At 41.7% G+C, this 23,360-nt stretch overlaps 1 protein-coding gene across 1 annotated transcript; it reads left to right on the forward strand.

Moving 5' to 3' along the window:
• The first annotated feature begins 2,001 nt into the window (after positions 1–2,001).
• On the forward strand, positions 2,002–17,050 carry LOC114558432 (zinc finger protein PLAGL2). Its single transcript, XM_028582441.1, has 2 exons — positions 2,002–2,134; positions 11,070–17,050. The coding sequence occupies exon 2, from the start codon at positions 11,513–11,515 to the stop codon at positions 12,809–12,811; it is 1,299 nt and encodes a 432-aa protein (XP_028438242.1). The 5' UTR covers positions 2,002–2,134; positions 11,070–11,512; the 3' UTR covers positions 12,812–17,050.
• The last annotated feature ends 6,310 nt before the right edge of the window (positions 17,051–23,360 follow it).

The following is a 23,360-nucleotide window of genomic DNA, read 5'->3' on the forward strand; positions in this document are numbered from 1 at the left end:
AGGCCTTTTTTTTGTCAAGTAGAACAAAGATAAAGGATGTTGCACGAGAGTAGAACTGGGCAATATATTGATATCAATATGGTAATATTAACTTGATATCGTCTTAGATTTTGGATATCGTAATATGGCACAATTGTTGTCTTTTCCTGGATTAAAAGGCTGCATTACAGTAAAGTGATGTCATTTCCTGAACTTACCAGACCGTTGTAACTGTTCTATTAGTTGCCTTTACCCACTTAGTCATTATATCCACATTACCGATGATTATTTATCAAAAATCTCATTGTGTAAAAACATTTTGTGAAAGCAAAATTAGTTAACACTACAACATCGTTGTGGTATCAATATCAAAGTATTTGGTCAAAAATATCATGATATTTGATTTTCTCCATATCGTCCAGCCCTACACGAGAGTATTTCAGCAGGGCAGCGTATGTACACAGTCCTCTGGCTGAAGGATGCTCCTACTGCCATACTCACTGCTGCATGGGGGTTGAAATGACCCTTTAAGAATGTGAAACATTACTATTACTGTAGTTGCCAATAACTTGGTATTGATAATGTTATGTTGCTTTAATGCTTAATATTTAATCCAAACTAAGGATGGGTGATATGATAAGATGAATGTGATGACTGAGAGATGACCTTTATTGTGACAGAAGATGAAATCTTAGAGCCCTACTTTTGGTACTGAGCAAACTTTATCCATTGCTGAAGGTTCTGAGATGTGTTTGATACGTCTTAAAAAGAAAATAAGCAGACCTTTGAATAAAGATTATTTTTGGCAAAACAGCTGTTTCCATCAAGAATGAACTTTCATGCACAATAAGAAATACATCACTTTTTGTATCTTTCTATCAACTGATCCTTAAACAAAAGAAATCCATCAACACATGGGATAAAGCCAGTTCACATTCAGTATGTGAACACCATTAGTCAATTAGTTAGTTATGAATTGGTTAGTGGATTGACAGAGAATCATTCTGCAACAAGTTTGCCATCTGAAGACATCACCTTGGCCATTTAAAAAAAAAAAAAATGTTCTCACAATTTTTAGACCAAATGATTAATTGAGTAATCCATTAATTGATTGATTTAATTGATAATGAAAATCATTCTTAGTTTTAGCCCATATAACTTGCCTGCAGCTACTACGGAGAAAACCGTTATGGTTACAACACAGACTGCGATAGCGTACTCAATTCAGTAGATATATACATCTAAAAAGGAGGAAAACATGGCTTGTCAGTCGAAAAAGCAGTTTTCCTGCAGAACAGTCAGGTTGAGAATAAAACAGAAATAAAACAGAAATCATGCACTAGTGCAAGGTGCAAAACACAAAACATTTTACAATTTTGGAGGATACGTCTACAAGCATGTGCATACTTATACATTTACATAGGTAGACTTTCTTTTAATATTACCTTTATAAAAATATAATTTTGACGATGTTAAAAAAAAGTTCAGTAAATGATGTATAATATCTCCAACCCATCTAGACCTTGACTATGGCAGGATCAGTCTGGGTAGGGTGCATGGGGAACATTGACCCCTGTGATATAAACCAACCTATACTTGTCTAGTTTAAAAACATTTTTATATAAATATTTATTGCCACAATCCTTTTTGTTTTGAGAGACTGAATCCATCATACCCTTTGTTTTTGTTTTTGCAAAACACTTTGTAATTGTTGATTTTGATAAATTCTGTATACAGTAAATAAAATAAAGTCAATGATTGTTGTAAAATCATATATATATGCATTCCAAATAATAATTGTTATGGTCTCTGTTTTACACATTAGGCATATTTACGTAAATCTTTTTAATATATAATAAGTCAGATTTCATCGGCTCTATGGATCAGCAGTTAAAAGGAACCCTGTATTAACAATTAATAATGGACGTGTCAATATCAAATTATTATTACTGGTTAAGTGTGTGTGTGTGAGAATGTGGTACTTGCCCATTTTGCCAGCGTTCCCCTAAGCCCGGGGCGTGACGTCACTCTCCCAGAATGCATGGCTTCCAGCGCGGCGCCCAGCAGTCCAGGCCCGGAGTCTAACAAACATCTTTAAACTTGTTCCAAAATGTCGATATGGAGACGAAATGGAGGCCGGACCGAGGCTCAGTCGGTAAGTAAGTTGCGTCGTGTCCGTGTCTGGTGACCCGAGCTGAAATGTAACCCTGCTCGGTGAAATATGGAGGAGTTAGCTCCCGAAAGACAAACTCCGGTACAACTTAGTGAGCCGCTCATCTTTTGTTTTTTAACCAGCATGCTGCTGCGGCTAACTCCCTAAATCCATCTGCGACCACGCTAACACTAGTCCGCGTGTCCCCCGGACATCCAGCTAGCCTAATACACATTCAAAGCTCCAAGCATAAAACCTAATTTCTCCTCCGCCGCCGAATTTTGTGAGCACAGCCAGGCTAGCAGTCACATTTATCCCCCCCTCTCCGTCCCCCCCGTCCCACCAGTCTCTATCGTTACCAGTTAAGATTTCAGGATTTCATCCCAGCTCCTATCAGCCTGGGTGGAGGTTTCCCCCCTACTTTATTTGGTTCCAACATTTTGTCAGTTAGTTTATAACTATGAAGAGGCCTTATGCAGAACTCGGTGGGGATTAAAGCTTTATGGCAGCTCCATGCCGAGGACCCACAAGATGGCACTATCAGCTCCCATCACCATACTACTACCATACTACACGTACTATTGATGCAAAGCCTCCGTTTCCTTTTCTTCTTTCATATGCAGCATTTTCCTCAGTCCTTTTATCAAGACTGCTTGTGCTTCTTTTATAATGCTATGGCGAACATACAGCATAAATACAAATGTAAACTCTCCACTTGAGTGAAAGTGGTGGCACTGCAATGAAAGACTGGACCATTTTAAAGTAAAAGTCCAATATGCAGATATTAAGTGAAACAAAGGTATATACAACCACTGTCAATGTAAAGGCACTCATTCTGGAGCATTTAAGGAGTATTAACATTAGAGGTCGACCGATATTGGATTTTACCGATAGTTGGGTTGGGCCGTATTTGCCGATAACCGATTAATCGACCGATAGTATTTAGAATTGATACTGGATAAAACAGTTGACAAAATACATACATTTTTTCAAAAAAAGTCCAGACGCTTTTGCCAATAATCAAAATAATAATGTCATATTTATTGATATTACACCCACAGCAATGCTACACAAGCGTCTCCTACATATTTTGAGTCATTCAGTGCAAAAATAAACAATGAGCATTATAATTCATATAAAGGACAAACTATTTACATTTCTTCAAAAAAGGCCCAAATGTATGCCAAATCTCAAAACAGTGATGTCATTCTTCTCTGTAGAACGGTTTTGAACTAGCCTGACTTGGTCCTACTCATAGACAGTATATAAGGTCCTACTCAGATTCTAGTCAGAATGTGAGTCTGAAACCGCTCCATTGGGTTATGATTATGGGGCGTGTTCCAACATTCATTGGATAGACCTACAACCAATCAGAGCAACGGAACTCAACACTGTGTATAGTCTCCATAGCAACCACTCTTTGCACAATGCATTCATTCTAACTTCCGACTTTGACTTTTTTGAAGCTGGATATATCATTAATTGCGTGTAAATATAAATGGGGATAACGTTAGTGATGGTGACATGCTCGCTACAGTCGCATTTCTAGAGATGAATCAGCGAAAACACGTTTTATTTCAATGAGTCACGGCTTTGTTCTAGCGCCGGCGCTCCCTCTCTTCAGTCTCTCTCTGTCTCTCCACCATATAACGCTCGCTCTCTCCAGTCTCTCTCTATGTCTCTCCACCATATAACGCTCTCTCTCTCTCTCGCTCCACCATATGACGCTAGTACAGTGCTTTCGGGCAGTTGTTGATGCTCCTCTGCTGAGGATTTTAAAATGAATGCGCTGTCGACTCTACACTCCAGCGGCAGCCACTAGACGGATCGTGGACGATTTGGGTCGGACTTGCGTTCATTTTTGTCAGTGTTTAACCGCTTGAGGTTAGTTAGCCCTGTCATCTCAGCCTCGAAAGCAAACAAACAAACTGTTGTGCTGTTCTTTCTCTACTAATGCAGCATCTATTCAACAAATGAATAACTTTATAATGATATAACAAACCTTTTTGCTGTCGATGCTTTAAACGCGCATCTGATGTCAGCCATCTCCGCACTTCATGTGCTCTCCGTGCAGCGCGCAGTAACACGTGTCGAAAATAAACAACATGAGGCATCAGTGATAGTTTTTATTTTGCCTCTAGAGGCCGCTATTGTAATACATGATGCCAGCAGACCCTTCTCAGCTCTCGTGTACAGTGTAATGAATGACAGCGTGCGCTTCTCAGACGCTCCAGCAACGGACGCAACCAGGAAAAACTCGGCATGGATTTTTGCCGATAACGATAGTTCCACCAATCAACTATCGGTGCCGATTAATCGGCAAAACCGATGAATCGGTCGACCTCTAATTAACATTATTGACGCAAGCGGTTGGTCCATTAATGGCACATCTAAATACTAAATGTACACTTGAGTAGTTTAAAATAGCCAACGTATTACATTTATGAAGTTAGTTCTTCTTTCTCTTGTGACTTTTCTGTCAAATCAATCAGTTTTCTACTGCCCCAAATTACAAGTTTCTCACAAAGGGAATTCCAGTACTTAGTAAGCGTCTCTAGGAGGAAGCAGTGCACTATTTACAAAACTACCTGTACTAGTTCATTTGGTGTTTTTAAAAGAATAATTCACTCTCAAAATGACCATTTGCATATCAGTTACGAGTGTTGCCTTGGATTGGTGGAGAAAACTTTCTCCATAGTTAAAAAAAAAGAATCAGAAAATGGAGAAAAGTCTTGATGCATTGAAATTAATAAGGGGCCAACAGCAATACTGGGGCTGAACAATGATATCGTATAACGTATATTACTATGATCCATACAGTTAACACTGTCTCCCCCTAACTCCTGTTAAATCATACAAGGCTAAGGCTAATACGCGCTACTAACATTTTGAGGGTTGCACCAGCTGAAAAAGTTCTAACGTGTGCATATTATATTGATTCTTTGGACAACTATACGATATTTGCTGATATTACAAAGTCTGCCATTCGCTTTCGATTAGAAAGGGCCGGCAATCGATATGAGATATTATCAATGCCCATTTAACACAATCGGTAACATCAACTCATGAAAAGCAAAAAAAAATATATTTGATAATTTTATTACGGCGCTCTATCAAGACATTGAAATGAAAAACAATCTATTCTTTTGGATTAAAAACAATAAATATAAAGTGGTAATTTCAATGTATCAATATTTTCACTTTGCATTGATGATATTGTATCGTTGATCATTGAATCGATGCATTGATCGTACACCCCCTTGACCATAGTAGGTAAAAAGTACATTTAGCAGAGCGGCCCGCCTCCTATTAAATTATTGCCGCTGCTGCTTCAGTATTTTATGAAATGTCATGAAGCCGTAATTACACGACTCAGCAGAGCCGTGTGCTCCATGAACTCAGGCAAACGGTCATCCTCTTGGCCTCTCCCCTTTCGAAGGTGAGCAACTGGAACAGTGACAGGACGTCATCGCTCGCGATGTCATGGCAGTCAAATGAACAACGGCGCCAAGTTCAGCGGTTTCTCTTCAGGCTAAGTGACAAACCGTGATGAAAGCCTCGACAGCTGATTTCCCATGAAAACCATGTGAAATATGACCGCTACAGAAGCTTGAAAATAGTGTTATGGGCTCTGACTTTGATGAATGTACTGTTTATCAGACCTCAGGTGGGACAAGAAGCTAACAGTTTGCCAACGCTGTGGGTCCCTCTGCTTTTGACTTGCTGCTGCAGGAGACTTATTAGAGCTTGGGTTCGGTACCCAAACCCGGTTCCACTATGGAACGGGTAGGAATCGGGCCGGATTAGAACGCAAATTTCGGTTCCTCATTTCGGTTCCACTTAATGTGTCGACTGAAATATTTTCCCTCCATCGCTCTGAAACGGATGTAAAAATATCTTTCTCGGTATTCTACCGTTAGCTAGCTATCGCAAATGTAGGCTACTTTTAAAATGCCATATTTTCCCTCTGGACTCACCAAAACGTGCGTAAAAGCATATTAACCATTCACTGCACGTGATCGCTAGTAAACATATTACACTTGCTCTGTCTGTCGTTAGCTAGCCATCTTTTAGTGCATTTAAAATGCCTAAAGCAAAGCGGTTGAAAGTGTGGCTGTATTTCTCAGGTCATTTTTCTGCCAAAGAACTGCTAAAGTTTGAAGCTGGTTTAGTTAGCATACCAACTCAACATTTAATTTGTTGTTACTTGTTAATAGTGTAACTGTTATATGTTGTTAAATTATTGTAGTTGTGTGTTAGGTGACTTACCTATTATATATTTAAGTACTTTAAATTTCAATTTAAAAAAAACTATTAAAGAGCCTTTCTTTGATATAATTTTTCAGTTTTTCAAGAATCGGTTTAAGAATCGGAAACGTTTTTAAAGTACCGGTTTGGAATCGTAAAAATCCAAACGGTACCTAACCCTAATTAGGGCAGTGAAAAAGCAACGTATCACCGCAATATGAGGGTTAACTGCCACCCGATTTTATTCTGATCCAAAGACTTTCTGTGAGAGAAAGGTATACACTATATCCTGAAATAAAAATGTGTTTTCCCCATCCCCCTTCAACTGGGAAATAAAAAAATCTTAGCCGAAGAACTGGGTTGTCATGGCACATTGTTTTCAAAGGTGGGATAACTTGGGAGCTTGAGGAAGAGTGACCGTCTGTTTTGCGTTGGGAATGTGTTCTCATGGATATATAACACCCTTTAGACAGATTTTGGATAATACGTACACTTTAGTTTTCCATGAGCGTGGATGCGGAGGATTACCGACCTGGGGTTCGCTTACCTAACTGACCGCTACTAATTCACAACCGGTTGCCAGTGTAGGCTATCATCGTATTTGTTATAACGTTACAATTTCGTCTGTAATAGGGTAACGTTAATTTTATATTACCATGTTGTAGTTAGAGCTGGGCAATATATTGATATTATATCGATATCGTGATATGAGACTAGATATCGTCTTAGATTTCGTAATATCGTGATATGACATAAGTGTCTTTTCCTGGTTTAAAAGGCTACATTACAGTAAAGTGATGTCATTTTCTGAACTTGGCCTGAAATTGGCCTCTTTTATTTTATAGGCTATTTTTATTTAAGATATTTTTTTTATTTAAATGTGCACCTTATGGAGCTTTGATTTAAAAAAAAAAAAAAAAAAAAAAAAGGTACTCCTGTTATACATCCTGTAGTACATTTATGTTTACATTATATTATTTGAACAGCTGAGCATTTAATCATGAACAAGGTGAAGAAACCTGTTTATTATTTATTCATTTGATTTTGCAACTGTTCACTGAAATAGCCGGTTTCTGTGAAACTACTTGTGACATGTCATATTTGGCTTTGACTTTGACTGAACTGCTCTCACTTTGCGGAAAAAAATATTGGGATGTATATCGATATTCAGCCAAAATATATTGGGATATGACTTTTGGTCCATATCGCCCAGCCCTAGGTTAAGGTTGTATAGTCCCCTAATCCTAATGCTTTGTCTTGGTTCATGTTCTTCTCATTCTTTCTGTTGCTGTTTAGTGATTAATTTACCAACTGTAGCTATTTCTTAGCTGTTAACTTCTTCGCTATTGCGGCGCTAAGTCTTCAAGAGAGACAACACAGTAATAATAATAATAATAATATGATGATGATGATGATGATAATGATAATAAATTTACTCCGGGGTAACTAAGATGAACTTAACGTCGCTGTGGTGCAACCAAACATCGACACTACAGGCTGCTGATCAGTAATCTTAAGTTGCTGACACATATAGCCGACGGCCGACCGTTGACAGAAAAGCCAGTCAAAATGATCAGTCTCCCCGTGTTGGTCCAGAAAGTGCCACAGAACACACCAAAGAGACGAGACGTAATACATCTCTATAACAGCAGGCGGCACTAATCTGTATTGTTGCCCAGGAAATGAAAACCGGCAGCTGATTGGACAAACGTGTCACATGGGTTTGTTTTCTCCGGAAATTCAAAGCCAGACTGTCATGGCGGCTTGTTCAGAATAAGATCTCATATTGTACTAAAATAGTTCACTGAAACGTGTTTCTGAGAACATTTTAAGCGAGAAATAGGCCGTGTAGTTGCTGAATCTGTCTTCATTTCAGATCAACAAAGGTCAGTTCAAAAGATTTTCCTCAGATTTTGAGAGACTCTAGTCACCTCATTCCACTCGCCATTTCCGGGTGACTGCCGACTGCCTGCCGGCGACTGAAAATGTCAGGTCGGCCAAAATTAACGCCGACAGCCCCCCAGACTGACCTCGCCAGACTGTCTAACAGCTGATAATCGTCTAAGTGTGTCCCGGCTATTAGAGACGCATTCTACTCGCCATCTATTAGCAGCCACACTGTAGGAAATTATTTGTCCATGAAGGTAGGCTTTTAGAGTGTCCCGCAAAGTGACCCAAATGTTTTTTTTGTTTTTTTTTCCATCACTGTTACCCCGTTTGCACCAAGGCAAACCTTGTTCTAGTGCTGGGCTGTTGCTGGTTTGCAGTTGGTTCAACTTGCGAATCTCTGAACCGGCTAGCTTTTCCACAGGCTAGAGAGCCCAGAGAACTTTGTTACGTCACTGTATACGTCATCATACTTCTCAGCGGAGCGTCGTTCATTATATGCGGCAAAAAAACTAAACCCTATCAACCAGGATACCTGGCTCGTTTGTTCCTCTGGAGTGTTTTTAATCCAAATCCGGCATGTAGACGTCCTTCGCACTGGCCGATTCAAGAGAAACCTACAATGTAAACTTTCGTTGCTACCAAAACGTTAGTTCCGAGAAAATGGAGGAAAAGCTCATCATCGCTTTTAGGGTTGGATACCTTTTTCGCGTCTGAACCAATACCGGTACCTGGAATTTGGTTTCCCTGGTACCCAAAGGTACTTTTTTTTTTCGGTGCTTTCCCTCTGTAATTACAAAAAAATTATTTCAGTTGTAAAGAAATTCCAAACCTATTTACTTAGAACATTGTTATTTATTTAGAATATTTTACACTGACAGAAATGAACCAAAACCTAAATAAAACTCCCTCTCTCCTCCCAAACTCATCCCTACAACCTATTAAATTGAATAATTATTTATTTCTTACTCTTTCTTACTTACTGTAACTTTTATTCTTGTATTTGTATATTATTATATTTTTTTATTTTCATCATGTTTTTTTTTTAATTGCTCTTTAATGTTTCATGTCAACGTGCAGAGAGGACAGATAAGCTTGCGCTTACTCTCGGGTACCGAAATTTGGCACCGTTTGATTTTACGTGAACCAATACTCTGCAGTACCGACGTGATTCGGTCGGTACCGGTGAAAGTAGCGGGTTCGGTACCCAACCCTAATGGCTGTAGCTGGATTCCCGATAATTTATGATATGACTTTGTTTTTAATTAAATTAAAAAAAGCATGGGCTAAAATAGCTGGGACAGTAGGTGTCTCTGGGGAGTTGGTGAAGTGCGTGATGATGATTCTTATTTTTAACTAGGAGGGAATAATTGCACAACAATGAGCAGTGTCCAAAGCTTGAAATCAGTTCTACACCAAACGCAACATTTACTAAAAACAAAGACAAGAAAACACGTAGTGGTGACCACAATTTGATCTAAAGAGGCGACTTGTTGACCATCCCTTCGGTAAAACAGCTGATCTGTTGCGCACTATTTTGTCTCACTCTTTCTCTTCACGGAGAAACAGCTGATCAATGATCTACTAGGATAAGTGTAACAGAGCTGTGTGATATTTTAATCAAATATATAAGGTATAATAGCTTGAGTATACAGTGGGGAAAACAATTATTTGATACACTGCCGATTTTGCAGGTTTTCCCACTTACAAAGCATGTAGAAGTATGTAATTTTTATCATAGGTACTCAACTGTGAGTGACGGAATTTAAAAACAAAAATCCAGAAAATCACATTGTATGATTTTTAAGTAATTAATTTGCATTTTGTTGCATGATATAAGTATTTGGTACATCACAAAAGCAGAACTTAATATTTGGTACAGAAACCTTTGTTTGCAATTACAGAGTAGTAGTTCTTGACCAGGTTTGCACACACTGCAGCAGGGATTTTGGCCCACAGACCTTCTCCAGATCCTTCAGGTTTCGGGTCTGTCGCTGGGCAATACGGACTTTCAGCTCCCTCCAAAGATTTTCTATTGGGTTCAGGTCTGGTGACTGGCTAGGCCACTCCAGGACCTTGAGATGCTTCTTACGGAGCCACTCCTTAGTTGCCCTGGCTGTGTGTTTCGGGTCGTTGTCATGCTGGAAGACCCAGCCACGACCCATCTCCAATGCTCTTACTGAGGGAAGGAGGTTGTTGGCCAAGATCTGGCGATACATGGCCCCATCCATCCCCCCCTCAATACGGTGCAGTCGTCCTGTCCCCTTTGCAGATAAGCAGGTGGAGAGATGCAAAGACAGGCACGGCTTTACAAAAGAAATGGGTCATGTATCGCAACATTAAACTATATTGAAATGGTATTGTCGAATCCCATATCTCGTTTAAAAAATATAAATCAATATAACGTTAATAAAAAAAAAAAAAAAAAAAATGCCCAGCCCTAATTCACATCAAGTTCTGGGGGAACATAGGGCAGTGGTTCCCACACCTTTTTCTCCTCCCCCAGTTTGGGAACCACTGATGTAGGGACTGAATTCTAGCCAAATGCTTGTTCTTGTATGTCCTGAGATAACTTCTGTTTGACACTATAAATTTGAAATTGAATTGAAATGTAATCCGGTGCAGAAAATGCAGAGTGCCAAAAACTGCAGTTCCTCTGAAAAAAAAAAAAATAAAGTAAAAAGTATCAGTTATGTTTTATAGTTATTTAAAGTCAGCTCATCCAGCTGGCTTCTTACTGCGGCATACCATTTAAGCCAAAAGCTATGGTTTGCACAACGTGACTTTTTGTTCTGTTTTGCAGGTCTGTAAAGACGTCAAGCTGCCTCTGTGATTCAGCCGCTGTGACCGGCGTTCGGGGCTGCTGAATACTAAAATAGACCGCGGGCCAACACAAGAGCTCTTCTCAGGAAACACAGGCCCAGTCAGAGCTTCCACTGCTCCTCATCACCGCAGCCCTTTTGGGGTTGCTATGGCAGCTGCTGTCACAGAAAGCAAGTGCTGGACACAGCATGCCCCAGTAAGGCAGGACAGAGCACTAGTCATTGCCACAAGAGACCATCAAACAGTCAACAAGCGGCACTTAGCAGTAATTCTAGCACTCCAAGTTAACAAAACGACCAGAGGTCTTGTAGGCTGATGCTCAGCTCTCTGGAGGATCCTCATGAGTCTTGTCTGTGTGTTCTCCGGCTCTTGGCCAGAGTCCCTGTGCAGCAGCAGAGCCACTACTGTTTCTCCTGTTAGACCATGTTTCACCAGCAGGACCATCTAAAGAGCCAGCTGCAGGACAGCCCCCCCGCCAGCAGGCAGCTCTTCCACTGCCACGAGTGTGGAAAGCAGTACAACACCCAGCTGGGTTATAGACGCCACCTGGTGGCAGCCCACAGTGCTGCAGCGGGCCTGCCCTGTCCAGAGGGGGCGCCGTCCCTGCTGGAGCACCTGAGCAGCCATATTGACAGGCCTCCGCCATCCGAGGCCAACGCTAGCGCTACCGTGCCAGTGCGGGAGAGGAAGTACTCGTGCGAGCGATGCGACCGCCGCTTTTACACTCGTAAGGATGTACGGCGTCACGCCGTGGTGCACACTGGGCGCCGTGACTTCCTGTGCCCGCGCTGTGCACAGCGCTTTGGCCGCAGAGACCACCTGACCCGCCATTTGAAGAAGAGCCATGCCCAGGAGTCAAGGTTGATGCCACCCTGTGCACCCAGCACTCCTGTGGCCACACCGAGCCCTGCCCCCCCCCAGGGCTCGGTGAAGGAGGAGCCCAGCCCCGTGGCCTGTGACATGGGCTCCGTGTCCAAGGAGCCCATGGAGACTTTCTCCAGGGACATGTACAACTCCTACCCCATGGCCAACGCTGTCCCTGGGATGGGCCACCCTCATGGCCTCATGCAGGGCTCCTTGTCCTCGAGTATGGGTGTGGCTCGCCACATGCCCCCCCAATCTTCTCATCCCCACCACCATCACCTGCAGCCCCCAGTGGCTCCACAGCAGCAGCCCTACAGCAACATGGCCAGGTACCAACACGGATCTACCTCATATCCTCGTGCCGACGTGGACAGTTTCCTGCTGGACCTGCAGAGTGCCCCCCCACCTCACCTGGGTGCAGTCAACTCCTCTACCTCTACTTCCGCCTCCCCTCAGAGGGAGGTGCCGGGTGAAGGCGTGTGTGCTGGCAGCGACCCCCACCTGCTGTCCAGGAGCCCCGCCATCACCTCCACCGAGCTGTCCTGCACCACTAACATGGACCTCGGGCCCCTGCTGGGCTTCTTGCCTTTCAGCCTGCCGCCCTACAGCCCCCACATGGGGATGGGAGGGTTGGTGATGAGCTATCCCCCCGCCACCACCACCACCTCCCCCTCATCCTCTTCCACTGGGCTGTCCTCCCAGGCTCCGGGGCCTTTCACCTTCTTCCAGCCTCCCCAGGCTCATGTACCACAGGGCCCTGGAGCCCATAACCACAGCCAGCTACCTCAGGCATACAGCAGTCCTGCTATGAGCACTTCCAGCGCCCTACCTCACTACTACCAGGCCTTTCAGCAGTAAGCAGCTCTGGCTCCACAAAAGTTGCCTTCACACGTGCTCACGCTTTTTTCACGAAAAGGTTAAGACATGAGAATGGCATCTTTTATTGTAAAACAAATATGTGACTTTAGCCTGTCAGTGCTAATGAAGCTAATCTTAGTTTTTTTTTTTTTTTTGTTGAACACAACAAATCACCTCATCAGTATTACCTCATTATTTAAAAAAGGAAGCTTGAACGTTTGAGGGAATGTACACGGTCTCACTACAACCAAATAGAATACTGCTTCTTTTTGTCAGACCTGTTACCAACAGTAGATGCACTTAACACACTCATCACAGGGCTGCACAATGCTGAGAGTCCTCCAGTTTTAGGTTTTCGTGGAAAATGCTACTGTGTTAGGGATGCCACCTTCTTTACTGAAGCCGACTGGAGATTTTCTTATTTTAGAATACTGGAGCATGAACAGCCTTATGGAGTGAGGAAGGTTAGTGTAAAACGTCTCGGTTGGAGAGCGTGCAAAAAAAATAAGAAGATTGAGAATTCAAACAGCAGACCTTCCGTCTGTATATGATATCTGGTGTTTAACTGGCGCTGTAACGGTAAACTAAACTCACGTTTCGGCGTGTACCTCGGATTTGGGGTCATCGTTGGTTTTTCGTTAGAACAAGAAAAATAAGTTGCAGGGGAAAAAAAAAATCATTTTATTTTGAAAAGTGTAAACATTCAACATTGGCCATCGTTAATATAACAGTTAAGGCACTTAAATACCGGCATATTGTCGACAAAAAACCCAAAATCTTACACTGTCAGTAATGCTCCATCATAAAGACTCAACTGAACTGGGCTGCAGCTTGCACTCGTACATACAGAGTGTGCTCGCATATATCTGCAGCGATATAGAGCATTAGTTATTACTTGGCCCGGTCCGAATGTGCAGTGGGAGGATGCAGAACACTACGGGGAGAAGGACTCGCCCCTCCCAGTCCGTTTTGAATGAAATATTCCCCCTGACAGACCCGACTTTGACCCGACCAGTTTGAAACAAATTGAGCTTGACTAACCCGGCTAACGGGTGTTAGGTGACCAGCACGTTACAACTACAGCTACAATTATATTTTTATTTCTGTATCTTGCCAAACAATTGGCCCACCCAAGACTTCAAGACACCGCTATTTTTTTTGGGGGGAGGGGAATTTAGGCCATTTTTAGGCTATTACATAGACCATCTGTAGACGGGGGAGAGAGAGAGGGGGAATCACAATTGAACCCGCTGCAGCAAGGTCTAAGCCTCTGTGTGTGGGGCGCACGCTACCCAGGCGCCCCGAGTCTCTGCTATTCTGGTCTCGCATGTGCAAAGTAGGCCTGCACGATAAATCGTTAAAAAAATCGCGATCTCGATTCACCCCTGTTCGCGAATCGTGCAGGCGTAGTGCAAAGCATGAGGAAAATAAACGGAACAAACAAACAAACGAATATCTATAGATCATCTTGTTTTTAAGAGCTTTTTTTCCTCTCTTCCCCCAGTCCCTAGACAACTGGCTAAGTTCTATGTTTCACACAACAACCACAACCGGTGCACTGCTAAAACGTTCCAGGTAAAACTTGCGCTGCAGAATTTCTGTTTGTGTGCGCGTAGTGCTCATAAATACTATTTCACCATGTTTGGGTCACGGGGCGTACCGAACCAATGTCGCGTACCGATCCGAATGTCCTGTACCGAAAGAATACATGTACCGTTACGGTCCTATGTTTAACTCACTATACAGTGCAGTAAAGAGCTTCCCATCCGATCATCGAGCAGTACACCCACTGGTGTGTCCAAACGTATCGGCAGATGGTAAAAGGACCCTTGGTGAAGCAACCAAATTTATCATCGAGCATTTTTTCAAATGTAACGCCTTTTTTCTATGGAATTCTGAATTAGACCTTGTTAGAATAAGTGTAAGGGCAGTCAATAACTGTAAAGCTAGACTGCATGCACTATTATTAGTTAACTGAACTATTAGTAAGTCAAATATGCCACACAGTTTTGCTGGAGTTGAACTGCAAAACATTTGAGTAATGTTATCTGAAATTACAAAAAAATGTAACTGAGCAGCTCTTCAAGCCACAATTCCAAATTGGAACCCCAGAGAATTTTTAGATGTGGTTTTCTAGGGTCATTATCAGCATGGGGACACTCTAATGCTGCTTATTTGGCAATATTACCTAGCATCGCTGGATTAAAATGCACTTGCGTTTAATTTTCATCTTTGTAGGCCCCCCCCTTTTTTTAACACTAGAACCGCCAGACTATAGAGTTACTATATCGCCCAACAGCATCTGTATCCTTCCCTGATGGGCCTTAACGCATCATCTCTCTCCATCTCTATAAGAGCTGCATTAAGCTCTATAGCAACAGGAACGCACACACACAGCCCCCCCCCACACACACCATACACAGCCAGATGGTCCATCTAACGGCATGAACCTGCACAAAACTGGAGTACTCTTAGCAGTGTACAAGGTGCTATTTCATCTATTTTTCTAAATATCACACTGCCACCCGGTGCAGGAACAGCCCGGTCATTTGCCCCGTTTGGCGTTCAGTCTACGGTCAACACAAAGTCTCGGAGCGTTCCGGGAGTAACTCCTGCACAACGTGACATCATGACTTGGCGTAAACAGACACCACTTTCTAAAGCCAAGTGGCGTGTTATCTGTTATCTTGTTATTTTGACAAAAACGGGACGGTTGGGTTTAGGCAACGTGACACGTGGGACACGATCCCCGGTCTCCTGGGTGAAAGTCCTGTGTTGTTGTTTTTTTTTATTCTGGTGCCGAGAAGACGTGTGTTTTTCGGTTTCAATAGTCAACACACAACCTGCCATCTGATCGCACACATCCACACCGACCTATTAAAAGAATGCAATTTAGAAGCTCCAAGTGTTTTAAGTCACATAATTAACATTCCAGATATTATTTTAGCGTAGACACGGGACTCACAGAATAGGTATTTAGGAAAATTCAGGGCAGGAGGGAAACATGGCAATGACAGTGACCAAATAATTCAATTTTTTTTTATCATAATGTTAAATGGCGTGGGCTCTGGTGGTTCTAGTGTTAAAACCTTCAAAAATGTTCTGACCTTGTTGGCCAGAACATTTCAGAACAGAATAATTCCCGTTCAGACAGAGGAGTGTTGCTTAGAAAGAAATATACTGTATTAACCGTATTATTTCAATAGCCGATCTGTGCCGAGTCTCAACAACCAAACTTTTTAACCGCACCCCCTCCTCAGTTCCGTGTTTTCCACGGTGGAAGGTGGCAACCCTAGCTACGTGGTGGGACCTGGAGCACTTAGGAACAGCATTGCAATCAGGCAAAAGGAAGGGTCAACCCGTTTTTTATTTAATTTTTTTATTTTCAAACTGGACCACTGGATCTCAGCCAGGTTGTCATTGTGGAGCTGCTTCCTGTGAAATTCTAACTTGATTCCTGAATAGAATGCAGTATAAATTCTATAAAAAAAAAGCCTTGTACCCATTTCCTAGCTTTTACCACGTCTGTTGACAGCCATCCCTCCACGCGGCTGTGGGCTTGGGTTTCAAGAGTATCTGATGTAATTAGGACTAACCGGTGACTCCCCCCTCCCTCCCTCCCTCCCTTGTCCCGGCCTCCTCTTTGCTGCAGCGGCTCAGGAAAGCCAGAGGCGGGACCCAGTTGAGGAGGTTCCTTTTCAACCGAGTCCCAGTGCAGCACGGCAAGGATAATTGATGCTCCACTCGTGTTTCCGAGTGGTTGATGTGATTACTGGAAAGAAGATCTTTTAGAGAGAGAAATATTCAGATGATGCTCTCCCTTTCTGCCTTACTTCCATGAACTGTATGTTGAAGGACTTCTCACACTAGCATTGTAACCAGCCTCCAACCAGTGTTGCACCAATGTCTTAAAATACTACTGTTGTGCCTCTCTTAAGAGTGTCTTCTCTCCTGACTGGGTTTAAGCACTTACCACATTTCTAAATAAGGATGAATTTGATCTGTACCTCAAAACACGCAGAACAGTGGGTTTCTGTTTTTTAATTTGTATTTGCTTCTAGGTTTTTTTTTCTTTCTTTTTTTTTTTTGGGCTCTTGTGCCTTTTAGATTTAAACTATAAAGGTAGATTTTATGAATTCTAAACTCTTTATCTAGCAAACAGACATTGACACTATAATTTGGTCATATTTTCTACCTCTACCTTGGCGTATATCTTTCTGCAAAAAAAAAAAAAAAAAAAAAAAAAAAAAATTCATTAGAAATAGTTTTAACATGTAACATTTTAGGCAGATTTTACCACTGTTGAAGATGGGGAATATCCTCAACATTCAACGCTGAAGGACCGGGTACACACAAGTCCTAGTGGGGTGTTTCCGGAGTCCAAACATTGTTCTCTATCCTTGCCTTTTAATGATATTTCTACTTATTTACTACCTCAGAGAAGAGACAGGTGACTGTCCATCTAACGGCGGAGAAAATGTCTGTGTAGAGTTTTATTTTTGTCAGATTAAGCACATGTACTTTGTAGCTCCGTAGTTTTTTACCGAGGTTAGCTCACAGCAGAATGATGTGTACCACATTGCCTGGCAGTTGACGGCTGCGTTTGTTCTGTTTTCCGAGTGTCTCGGCCTCTTCAGTCTGGAATGTTTACTCGGTTTAGGGAGCTGGGCCTCAGTCAAAAGGAATTCCTCAGTTGCATGTTGGAATATACACACAACCCCTTTGGGCACTGTGGATATATTCACTCTGAGCACTACACCTGAAAGCAACATCAGCACTAACTTTTCAAGCTGAAATCCTGCTCTGAGGTGATTTATCGAGAACAATGCCAAACTCTTGCCGGGGTCTAGCCTCTCCAGTGTCCCGCTTTTTTCTGTTACATGTCCTTGTGAATTCAAGACATTTCATTTTTTGTTTGAACACGTCAGCGTGGGCTCTGGAAATGATGATATTTTCAACAATTAATGGAGCACTTGCAAAAAAAAAACCCACCCACCCCTGGGTGGTTATCGGTGGGATTACCTGGAGGGCACCGCGTTCATGGCGTCAACGATTTTAAAATTTGCGGTTATTACGCGGCGGTGAAGCAAAAAATGTCAGCTGAACTGACAAAGCAGCCCCTGCGTTGTCACTGCTGTCCTTCCCCTGCCAAACGTGTTTAATATCTCAGTTGGCTTCAGACACTCTACTTTGTATGACATTTTGTCTGTGGTCCACAATTTTTTGCTTTTTCCAACGTTTTAAATTGTAAAAATGTTGATTACATTTTCAGCGCTTATTTCTACGTCCCATATTTTCTGATATAAAACAAAAATTGGAAACGGGTCAATTTGATCCTAAGTCAACACAAGGCAATTCGTGGCGTCGCACTCCGCTGTCCCCGCGGAAAGGGACCGAAGTAGTTGTGCGAACGATGCAAAAGAGGGGAGAGCGGTCCAAACCCTGTCGACTTTGACGGTCTGGGATTGTTGGGAGTCCCCCGTCCCACTTTCAGATGCTGGGATTGACGATCCAGAAAGCACTTTTTCGGAAGCATGCCGAGGCCCTTAAAGTGGCCCGGGTCCGCCACCATAACAGCGTCTTTCCTCTACCAGTTTGGGTTGTATCCCTCACCAAACCGTGGAGCCGGCAGATCAGATACCACTAATAAGAATCACTTGTAATGGTTGCCGACGGTATCAGATGATGTCCTGCCAATGGGAGCGCTGGACAAGTTACTCAGGAAGTGTAATCTGTTACTTTTTAACGTATTACTCCTTTAAAAAGTAGTAATATTACCTTACTTAATACTTAAGTAATTAGCTACGTTACTCGTTATATTACTATATTACCTCACATTCGGGTCACATCAGCGTTAATAACTAATATAATTACTGTTTTGGAAATTGTAATCCCTTACACTACTAGTTTCTGTGGAAAGTGATAATATTACAGTAACCCATTACTTTAGTTAAGCGTTACTGCCTAACACAGGTCAAGAAAATAAACAAGCGTTTAACCAAATTGGCACAGACGTGGTCAGTGGGGGTCCAATGTTCCATTATGTGTCTGCTGTTGCTGAATAGCTGCGGACATGGTCTGGAGATGGGAGCGGTGAACTAAGCGTGTTGAAGCATTCCAGACTGAACCTAGAGAAGCAGAGCAGAGGGTACCGGAGTCATTTCACTAAATGATCCTCCAGTACCGTGTGTGTGTGTGTGTGTGTGTGTGTGTGTGTGTGTGTGTGTGTGTGTGTGCGTGCGTGTGTGTGTGTGTTGCCTGCGTTGAGGTCGGCTCTGAGAACCACTGCGATGCAGGTTTTGACACCTTTTAACTTAGATATTTTGCATTAGGTGTTTGTATTATCACTTAATAGATTTTAGAAGACAGTGAAAAGAAAAAGGAATTGTCATTTTCTGATTGTCTGAACATAAAGTAATACAAAATAAAAAATCTTTAGATTTCCGCGGTGTCCCTGTGTTTCACTAAAAATGGAGTAGACCAGTTGGAAGGTGGTCTCTACTACGTGTAACCTGAGAGAGAGCAGTGACGAATGAAGAAACCTTCAGATCCAGGCACATTTATTCTCCCAACACCACACACTCTTTTCATCCATATATAAAGGAAACTAGCCAAGAATAGAACGGCCTACAAGTCCAGCTGAAATGGTTAGACCATCAAACACTGTTTGGATCCTTTACACCGCGTGTGTCAAACTCAAGGCCCGCGGGCCAAATCCGGCCCCTCGCAGATTCTGATCTGGCCCGCACATCAGTTTAGGTTCACAAAACATTTTGGCCCACCTACTTTCTGCCACTTTTTTTGACGTTTTGGTCAACCTTTTTGTAATATTTTTTTTTTTACGTTTTTGTCACTTTTGCTGAAATGTTTGGAATTATTTTCGACCTTTTTGTATATTTTTTACACGTTTTTGTCACTTTTACCGACATTTTTGTCATTTTTTTCTGACGTTTTTGTCAATCTTTGACGTTTTGGGGCGTATCTTTTCTATGATGGCTGAGGAACTTTCTCCTGACTTCTTTAGGACTTTATGTCAACCAAACTGTAAGTGAGACGACTATATGACACAAAGTCTATCAATAATCTAAACCTGTCTGGCCCTTGGTGTGATTCTAATTTCCCAGTGTGGCCCTCTGGGAAGTTGAGTTTGACACCCCTGCTTTATGCTTTTTAAACTGGAAGGATTTTTCTTTACTTTTAATACTTTAACTACATTTTCCTGATAATACCTACAGGCTTTTACTTAACATTTTCAATGCAGGACTTTTACTGTAACACGAGTATTATTACAGTGCGGTATTAGTACTTTTACTGAAGTAAAGGATCTGAATACTTCTTCCACCCCTGCACATATGGAAGTGTGACTTGTTTTGCCCTGACCCAAGCATACGGCATGCCATAAGCAAACAGGGGAAGCATTTTCATTTAAGGAAAAAGTGCATTTAATGAACAATATGGAAATGTTACAATGTATTCATACTTGATAGAAGCACACTTGGCAGCAGCCACAGCTACCAGTCATTCTGCTCTGCACAAGCTGGGCTCACCTGGATTTGTGCCAGACAGAGGAACCATGGTACACCCATATAGTTAGTTAAAGAAGGGGAATTATATGTGCATCACGTAGGTGCAAATCTATCAGCACAAGCGTCAAGGAAGAAAAAAGGTAAAGCCTGAGCACTTACTCCATGCCTTAAGAAGGTTAATATTAAAGTTTCAATCCTACTTGGATCTTTGTATAGATATAGGATAGAATAGATGTGTAACGCAATTTGCACAGGTACAGGGCCGTACAAGTACATTGGAATTTTTGTGCATTGCTGTTAGTCAGCTCTACAAAAAAAATAAGAAAAATATAAATGTATAAAAAAAAAAAACATCTAACGCAGAAGAAATATTTTAGAGAAAAAAGCTGTAAGATGAATGAAATTATAGTTGCAAAAGTGCAGCGGAAACATACACTGTAAAGACTACTTGTAAATATATACTTTATATACACATTATTGCACCTAAGATTTTTCACATTATCATTTTGCACACAAAGTGTTATGGTATTGCACACTGAATTATGATTTTTTTCCACAGCTATTATTGCATGTGTGGGGTGTGATATGTTGTTGGAAGCGGACCCTGCGAGTGGAGATGTGGTGTCTCGGATTGGATCCTGAGACCTTCCACCTGAACACAGCGTGTGATGGATGATGCTTGTCCCTGAGGATGCCCTGTGCTTTCCTTCTGCAGCGCTGCACGTAAAGCTCGTCCGTGGAGCCAATGATCCTCCCTGCAGTCTTGATGACCCGTTGAAGTGATTTCCTCTCAGTTAGAGTGGTGTTTCCAAACCACTCGGTGATTCCACTGTGCTTAGCCCTTGTCAGTATGTTTGAAAAATGGGGAACCACACCAATAGGCTGACACGCTCTACGATGGCAGGTGTGGTTCACCGCAAACAATCGACAATCCACTCGCAATTAAGTACATCAAAAAAGTACATAAAGGAAAAAAACAGTAATAAAAGTCAAAAAAAATACTAGGCCTACAACATATATTATTTTTAAATTTTAATGTAAATAAACATCAGATTTATCATACCATAGGCTATATGAAAAGCTACATCACCAATGTTCAATAATATATTCGACCTTAAAGTGCTCATATTATGATAATTTTTTAGGTTCACAATTGTATTTAGAGGTTGTATCATAATAGGTTTACATGGTTTAATTTTCAAAAAACACCATATTTTTGTTGTACTGCACATTGCTGAAGCTCCTCTTTTCACCCTGTGTGTTGAGCTCTCTGTTTTAGCTACAGAGTGAGGCATCGCACTTCTATTCCATCTTTGTTGGGAGTCACACGTGCAGTAGCTAGGTAAGGACTACTAGCCAGTCAGAAGCAGAGTATGAAGGCGTGCCCTGACAGTACCTAGGTAAGGACTACTAGCCAGTCAGAAGCAAAGTATAAGGGCGTGCCCTGACAGTACCTAGGTAAGGACTACTAGCCATTCAGAAGCAAAGTATGAGGGCGTGCCCTGACAGTACCTAGGTAAGGACTACTAGCCAGTCAGAAGCAGAGTATGAGGGCGTGCCCTGACAGTACCTAGGTAAGGACTACTAGCCAGTCAGAAGCAGAGTATGAGGGCGTGCCCTGACAGTACCTAGGTAAGGACTACTAGCCAGTCAGAAGCAGAGTATGAGGGTGTACCATGCTAGCAGCTAGGCGAGCATTATAACGTGTGTTCCAAAGTGACCACGTTGGTCTCTGAAGTAAAGGCTGGACTACAGTAGAGCTGTTTGGAGCAGTTGGTGAACAGTGTTTTCTGTTGGAGGTGGTAAGGCCCTTTGGGGGGGACTTTGGGCTTTTTCACTTTGTAAACATATAACATGCACAAAAAAAGATATATAACACAATAAAGCATTATATGAGCACTTTAAAGGCACTGACACACCAAGCCGACCGTCTGTTGCAGTGTATTGCAGGTTGAGCTCTCTCTCTCTCTATTTCTTTCCCAGTCTCTCTCTCTCTCTCTCTCTCTCTCTCTCTCTCTCTCTCTCTCTCTCTCTCTCTCTCTCTCTCTCTCTCTCTCTCTCTCTCTCTCTCTCTCCAAATAGTTTTTACAGTATATTGCAAGCACAAATTAGTTTCATACTGTCTGTTTCAGCTTATGTAACATTTAGTCTATGAAAAAGACATAATTTTATGGACGGTAAACATGTGAAATGTAGAAGAAGTTCCCAGACTCCCTTAAAGTCAAGCTGTTTCTCCAGTTAAGTTATACATTTTGTAAAACGTTGTCTAATTCATGAATTCATAATTGTCCAAACGTAATAGCCACACGCTGTTCTACTCTATTAAATATAATTTCCCTCTGTTGGGCTTTTATTTTCATGCAGCTTTGGTTGAATAGCACAGTGTTCATGTAGCCTATAGGTCAGTTTATCAGGAACTAGGAGACAGACATCTCCATCCTATAACCTGTAGTTTCATGATATTCTCATGACCTGGTCATTACAATATATAAGCCACTTTGAGTCCTTGAAAAGCGCTATATAAATTCAATTTATTATTATTATTATTATTATTATTATATAATAAAGTAAGCTAGGAACACACTCTCATACACATAGCCTATTATAAGAACAGCTGATTTCTGGAGCAGTAAACAGCTTTAGAGGGCTTTAGAGGACGGTTGTTGTGCTCATTATGAAATAAAATCCTGACTTAGACCTCCTCTATCTGGAAAGTGTCCAGAGACTTGTGTTATGATTGGACACTTTAAAGGAAATTAAACTGAATTAAATATTTTAATTGATTGACAGCCCAAATATGAATATAAAATGAGTAAATTTCAACCCTACATTTGATTAGAACGGATTCATTGAGAACTCAGTTTAATTTAAAGGGTTAGGACAAATATAAAGAACGTGTATATTGTCGGTTCCAACTTTACTTTATGTAACAAATAAGAAATACAATTACTATTCTTTTTATGCAACAAAGGGGTGTGAAAAAATAATTTAATATGTACTTTCTGCATTTATTTACTCTCTTT

Source organism: Perca flavescens, chromosome 7, assembly GCF_004354835.1.
Source record: "Perca flavescens isolate YP-PL-M2 chromosome 7, PFLA_1.0, whole genome shotgun sequence".
Classification (NCBI taxonomy): domain Eukaryota; kingdom Metazoa; phylum Chordata; class Actinopteri; order Perciformes; family Percidae; genus Perca; species Perca flavescens.